At 48.4% G+C, this 6564-nt stretch overlaps 1 protein-coding gene across 1 annotated transcript; it reads right to left on the bottom strand.

Moving 5' to 3' along the window:
• Positions 1 to 1725: 1725 nt before the first annotated feature.
• On the bottom strand, positions 1726 to 4941 carry LOC103244243 (sodium-independent sulfate anion transporter-like). The gene is made up of 2 exons (XM_008014031.3): positions 4708 to 4941; positions 1726 to 3964 (listed from the first exon to the last, which is right to left on the bottom strand). Exons 1-2 carry the CDS (start codon positions 4939 to 4941, stop codon positions 2378 to 2380), a joined length of 1821 nt encoding a protein of 606 aa, XP_008012222.3. The 3' UTR covers positions 1726 to 2377.
• Positions 4942 to 6564: the final 1623 nt, after the last annotated feature.

Here is a 6564-nt window from a genome sequence, read left to right as displayed (position 1 = left end):
GACCTTATCTACAAAAAAAAAAAAAGTGTAAAATATTGTTTAACAAAAAACAAAAAAACACAAAAAACCAGTATAACACATTGTCTCAAAAGAACAGAAAAGAAAAAAAATAGAGTTGGAGTCTAAGAAAGTGTCATCCACGCCTGTAATCCCAGCACTTTGGGAGGCCGAGGCAGGCAGATCACAAGGTCAGGAGTTCGAGACCAGCCTGGCCAATATGGTGAAACCCCATCTCTACTAAAAATACAAAAATTAGCCTGGCGCGGTAGTCAGCACTTGTAATCCAAGCTACTCGGGAGGCTGAGGCAGGAGAATCTCTTGAACCCGGGAGGTGGAGATTGCAGTGAGCCAAGATCCGGCCACTGCACTCCAGCCTGGGCAACAGAGTGAGACTCTGTCTCAAAAAAAAAAGAAAGAAAGAAAGAAAGAAAGTGCTACCCTAGGGAATTTCATCTTGCTAAATACTAGGGCTGTGGGACTGAAAGGTTCAGAGTACTGGGGACAGATTGAGTCAAGGTAAGCTGATCAGGAGCCCGGGATGCCTCCCTCAGAGGAGGTATCAGTCCTGGAGAGGGAGAATGGTCATCCGAGGCTTGAAAGAAGGCAACTGGAAACTTCACCTACTTCAGAATCCTCTCATGGACTGGCCCTGAACTTTGGAGGAATGATGTCTGTGGGATGATAGAAAGAGCAGGAAAGGAAATATTACATATTACCACAGTTTCCTTCTGCTAGACAGGATGCTGAGAAAGAAGTAACAATACCTCTTAGAGGCAGGATTGGTTTTCTTGTTACTTATTGCAATTAATGAATATTTTACTTCTGACTGTAAGGTGGGTCTTCTGTTACTTCTGATATTTAATGTTTCATTTAATCAACACATGCACAGATGCATCATAGTGAATTTGCCATCACCAACTAAAATATTACTCAAGGTTTCAAATATAAAGAGTAATCACTGATCAAAAGGCAAATTAGTTTTGAAGTTAAACTTGTGATAATGGCAGCTCAAGAATGGAGAGGAAACATGGGGAATACGTGGTAAATATTGACTCCCCTAGAAACCAGCCCATGAGTAACTATCGGTCTATTTGGATGTTGTGTTTATATGAATCTTTTGCCTGATTTTAAGAGAAACTCTATGGCTTTTAAAATAATAGAAGTAATGCTTACACGTTCTTCACAAAAAAAAGAATGCATCATTTTAATGGTTGAGGAAAAGGCCATTTATTTTTTTATTTTTATTATTATTATTTTTTGAGACAAGAGTCTTGCTCTGTCACCCAGGCAGGAGTGCAGTGGCGCGATCTTGGCTCACTGCAACCTCTGCCTCCCGGGTTCATGTCATTCTCCTGCCTCAGCCTCCTGAGCAACTGGGACTACAGGTGCCCGCCACCACGTCCAGCTAATTTTTTGTATTTTTAGTGGAGACGGGGTTTCACCATGCTACCCAGGATGGTCTTGATCTCCTGACCTTGTGATCCACCTGCCTCGGCCTCCCAAAGTGCTGGGATTGCAGACGTGAGCCACCGTGCCCAGCTAGAAAAGGCAATTAATTAACTTCTCAACTATTCTCTAAAAATCAGAAATTTTGTATTTTTGTTTGTTTGTTTGTTTGTTTTTTGTTCTAATGCTATTTATTATCACAATAAATAACTCACTGCAAACGACTGCATGAAAAAAGGGGGTTCCAGAGCACCATGTATAAAATAATCCCATTTATGTAAACTGTAAACATACATCACGTGCTGACGGACAGGCACGTTTGGGGAGGGGTCTGGAGTGATCACCCAAGTGGATGGGGTTGGGGGGTGGTTTCCTCTATTTTTTACAATAAGCATTTATGACTTTTACAAAATCACCGAAGCTATCACTTTCTCCGTTTACAAAACAGAATTATTTTTACATAGAGACTTGACGTCATTTGGCACACCTTGGTTTTCTCCTGGAGAGCACAGACGCCGCAAACGGGAGCGGATCCGCCTCCCAGACTCCCGCCTGCCCCGTCCCTCCCCTGCAGGTGGCACTGGTGAGCCGGGAAGGTGCTGCGGGCCCCAGGACGCCTCGCACAGCCCCGGCCGGAAACCCCTGGCCCTGCTTCCTCGCACAGTCTGTCATTCTAGAAGACTCTCTCCAAACCCCTCTTCCAAAGAGGGTCATGCCAGGGAACAGCAGCGAGGTCATTTTCCAGTCATCCGGCAGGAAGCCACTGAGCCGACCCCGCCCCCGCCGTAGACCTCCAGGCCTGGCTTCCTTCTCCTCCCCAGGTTACCTGCTCAGGGCCAGCATGTCTATCAGGCGGCATCCAGCATCCAAGCACAGTGACAAGAACCTTCCGGAACACCCTGCAAACTGTGGATGCCCATGGGTGGCCCCATTACGCCTTGAGCAGGGCGACCTTGTGGTCCGGAACAGCGTCTTCTCTGATGTTGTAGGGCTGGGCCCCTGGCTCCTGCCTCAGGTGTTTCTCTGCTTCTTCCAGGGTGGAGAAGTACTGGAACCCCTTCAGGTCAGCGGACAGCAGGACACGGATAACAGGGACCTGCAGGCCCACGAAGGCCAGGGCGACGCCCTGCTTCTGGAAGTCCTGGAGGAGCTCGCCAAGCCCCAGCACCACGGTGTAGTCGATGCTGCAGATATGGGTGCACTCCAGGACCAGGCAGCGTGGCAGGGAGACTTCCAGGGCCCGGCTTAGGATCTCCTCCCGCAGAGCCTCCATGGCGGGGAACGACAGGCCGCTGGCCGGCTGCAGGACCAGAACCGGCCCCGCTGACACCTTGGTCTTGGGCCTGGCTGCAGAGTGCAGGAGCATGAGCAGAGACACCAGAGCCCCGGTCAGGATGCCGTACTGCACCTCCCAGAAGCACAGCAGGAAGGTCACGCACAGGGGCAGCAGGTCCAGCCTCTTAACGTGCCAGAGCGTCCTGAAGATCTTGGTGTCAAACAGCGGGGCCACGGCCATGATGATGACGGCGGCCAGGGCGGACTTGGGGATGTAGTAGAAGAGTGAGGTCAGGTAGTCCAGAGACAGCAGCACCAGCACTCCCGTCACCAGGGGCCCCGCCGGGGTGCACAGCCCCGACTGGGAGTTCACGGCTGTCCGTCCAAAGCTGCCTGTGACTGGGTAGGCGGAGACGAAGGAGCCCAACACATTGGTGAGACCAATGGCCAGCAGCTCCTGGTTGGCATCGATGCGGTAATTATTCTGAGACGCGAAGGCTTTGGCCACCGCAACGCTCTCCAGGAGGCCCATCAGGGGCACCACGGCCAGCCCGGCCCCCATGTCCTGCACCATCTCGGTGAAGGAGATCGTCCCGTTGGCTGTGGTCACTGAGAAGGGCGGGGTTCGGACTGGAGGGAGCCCCTCAGCTGTCTCCCCTGTTAGGATGAAGGGCTGGTATCCAGTCACCTCGAAGGAGTATGCAACCAGGGCCGCGAAGGAGACCACCAGGGCGTTGCGAGCTGTTGTGGCAGACCAGACCAGCCCGTGGCTGAGCCGCACACCAAGGGGCCTCTCAGGGTGGACGGGAGGCATGTGGTCCCGCATCAGCTTCAGCAGCAGCAGCAGCAGCATGCAGACCAGCCCCAGGACGGCATCACCTGCCCTGGTCTCTGCGATCCTGAGGAAGGTGTGGTACACCTGCAGGAAGAACTGTCTGGGGATGTTCTGTAGTCCCAGCAGGTTCTTGATCTGTCCAAAGCCAATGGTGACTGTAGCAGCAGAGGTGAAGCCTTTGATGACGGGGCAGGAAATGAAGTCCAGCAGGAACCCCAAATGCAGGACCCCCATGGCCAGCTGGATACAGCCGGACAGGAAGGCCAGCAGCACAGCATAGGCAGGCTCGTGGAAGGTGTAGAAGGAGACCAGAAGGGACATAATGGCGGTGGGTCCCAGAGTCACATCCCGGGAGGTGCCCAGGAAGAAATAGACGAAGCAGCCCACGAAGGCAGAGTAGAGGCCGTACTGTGGGGAAAGGCAGCGGTGAGCACGCGGGAGGCTGAGGCCTGTCCACCAGGTCCCTAGTGTGTGCGTCCAAGCACGGGATCTCTAGGTGTCAGCTGTGTCCCGGGCACCCAAGCACGCACAGGTGAGAGGTGCACCACCCTGCCCTGTGGGTGGACCTGCGGTGATCAGGAGGCCACTTCTTCTTCAGCAGCACCTAACTGGGGGCTCAGGGTGCAGACAGCAAGGCAGAGGGGTTGGTGCAGGCCCGTGTGCTGTGTCCAAGTCTGAGAAAACATTCTTTTTTTTTTTTTCCTGAGACAGAGTCTTGCTCTGTCACCCAGGTTGGAGTGCAGTGGCATAATCTCGGCTCACTGCAACCTCTGCCTCCCAGTTTCAAGCAATTCTCCTGCCTCAGCCTTCCCAGTAGCTGGGATTACAAGTGCCCGCCACTGCGACTGGCAAATTTTTGTATTGTTAGTAGAGACAGGGTTTCACCATTTTGGTCAGGCTGGTCTTGAACTCCTGAGGCCTCCGTGAGTTATCTCATTGGCCTCTTCATAACCAGCTCAGTGTCTGTGTGTGACAAACAGGCACAGGAGCCTGGATCGGCCCAGAGACAGTCATGCGTCACACACTGTAAACCAAAGGTTCCTTGGCGCCCAGGGGCTGGAAACCTGGAATCTCTGCTGGTGTCTGGGATTGATACTGTGTATTCTGCACTGCTTCTGAGATGTGGCTGGCAGCAGGGTCAGACACCTCACCTGGGGCGGGAGTCCAGCCACTTCAGCATAGGCCAGTGCCTGGGGAATGGCAGTGAAGACAACTGAGAGACCGGCGATGAAATCCATCTTCAGCCACTGCAGGGAGTAGCTCGGCAGCCACACCAGGATGGGCAGTCTCCTCTGCACGGCGGTAGGCGAGCAGCAGCAGGCGCTGGAGGCCATCCCGGGGCCAGAGGACCTGGCCTGACCCAGAGGCGTCACCGAAGAAGGCATCTCTACGGTAGGGCCACTCGGCGTTGCAGCTTGGAGTCTCCTGGCGTCGCCGCAGCCGGGTCCGCAGGAATCCAGAAATTTTGTATTTTTTTTTTTACTCTATGGTATCAAAGGAATACTTTGAAATTTATTCTATGTATTTATTAAACTAAAATGTTAGTATTGTCTGGAATGTAATTTAATGAGTTAAAATAATAATACGCAGTTAAAACCCATGCAATGCTGGCTTCAGCTACTTTAGAAAGTATTTTTAAAGTTTGATATCTAGGTTTTGGTATAGAATTCTCAGATTTTTGAGACTCATTCTAGAACTTTCAAAACTCAAATATTTCTGATATCTTTGAAAACCAGAAATTAATCTTATATATGCTCTACAAGTCCAATACATAAGTCAAGAAAATCTGCTTTATATATAGACATCATCATGTTTTCCATACCCAAGAGCCAAACTCTTATTTAGTTTTTACAGTTGCCTTGATAACAGAAACAAATGTGGATATGTAGTTTGAAATGCACAGTTTAAAGAACAATTTGAAAGTGAGTGGAGAAGTATTTTTCTTAATCCAAGAGATATACCAAAGCAGAAAGTCATGTTGCTCAATAAGTATATTTGTTGAATGGTTGAACATCAAGAAAAATACTTCCATCTCAAAAGTAGATTTCCCCCTTTTTGTTTTAGTTTATGTGATCCTCAAAGATGGTCTCCAGATCTTTCTGAGTCCTCAGTTCTCTGATGGAATTTTCATTATTTGAAAGCACTCTGGTTAAATAAAAAAGTAGTTGCCTTTGATAAGGCATTAATTGATCATGTTGACCTTTTCTTGGGTTAGTAGTAAATTTAGATATATTTCAAATCCTATAAAAACAGTACTATATACAGTACTCTAGAAATTTTACTTCCATCTGGATATTCTGATGTAATGAGGTCAATTTTGACCAATGAAATAAAATGTCACTTGAAAGTTAGATTCAAAAAGGCAAGTTAGGTATTTTTTTCTTCTTGGAGAAATAGTACATCTTACGTCATAACTTTTCAGTAAATATACCAAATGCATTTCAGCTGCACTGAATGATATTAGTGACTATTTTTGACCAGTTGATTAAACATTATCCTCAGCTCTCTACTTATTCAAATTTTAAAATTTAGAGTCAGAACAGAGCCAGAGCAAAATGGCAGTAAAAATTTTGACTTGGGCTGCAATATTTGTGACAAATAACAAAACACTCCTTCAGCAGCACTGTTTTTATACCACTGATAGACACCACCTGTCATGGTCCACGATTAATATTTCACATGAACCTTCTGCTTACCAGGACCTTAACTAAAATGTAGCTATCACAATGTCTACTGAATATGCCACTATCATCATGTCAAATTAAGCTGCAACTACCACTTCAACTGAGCCTTCAAGTTTTACAGCTACCACTATTTCAACTAAATGTACACCAGCAACAGAAACCAGCACATCAGCTGAGACAGCACAACCTCTATCCTCCCTTCCAGTGAATCTATTAATGGAAGTGCTAAGTCACTATTCTCACAGAAACTACAACAATGTGGTAGCCTCCAATAAGGCAACCAGACCATTAAGTACTTTGATTAAGTTATCTTTGATCATTTCC

The sequence above is a fragment of the Chlorocebus sabaeus genome, chromosome 18 (assembly GCF_047675955.1).
Source record: "Chlorocebus sabaeus isolate Y175 chromosome 18, mChlSab1.0.hap1, whole genome shotgun sequence".
Lineage (NCBI taxonomy): Eukaryota > Metazoa > Chordata > Mammalia > Primates > Cercopithecidae > Chlorocebus > Chlorocebus sabaeus.
Note: the sequence above shows the minus strand (reverse complement) of the source record. Positions and strands in the feature narration are given on the sequence as shown.

Excerpts from the sequence above, each read along its gene's own strand:
- LOC103244243 (XM_008014031.3), bottom strand. The coding sequence starts at position 4,941 with ATGCCTTCTTCGGTGACGCCTCTGGGTCAGGCCAGGTCCTCTGGCCCC. Across the intron at positions 3,965-4,707 it reads TGGCTGGACTCCCGCCCCAG|TACGGCCTCTACTCTGCCTT; the intron begins GTGAGGTGTCTG and ends CTTTCCCCACAG.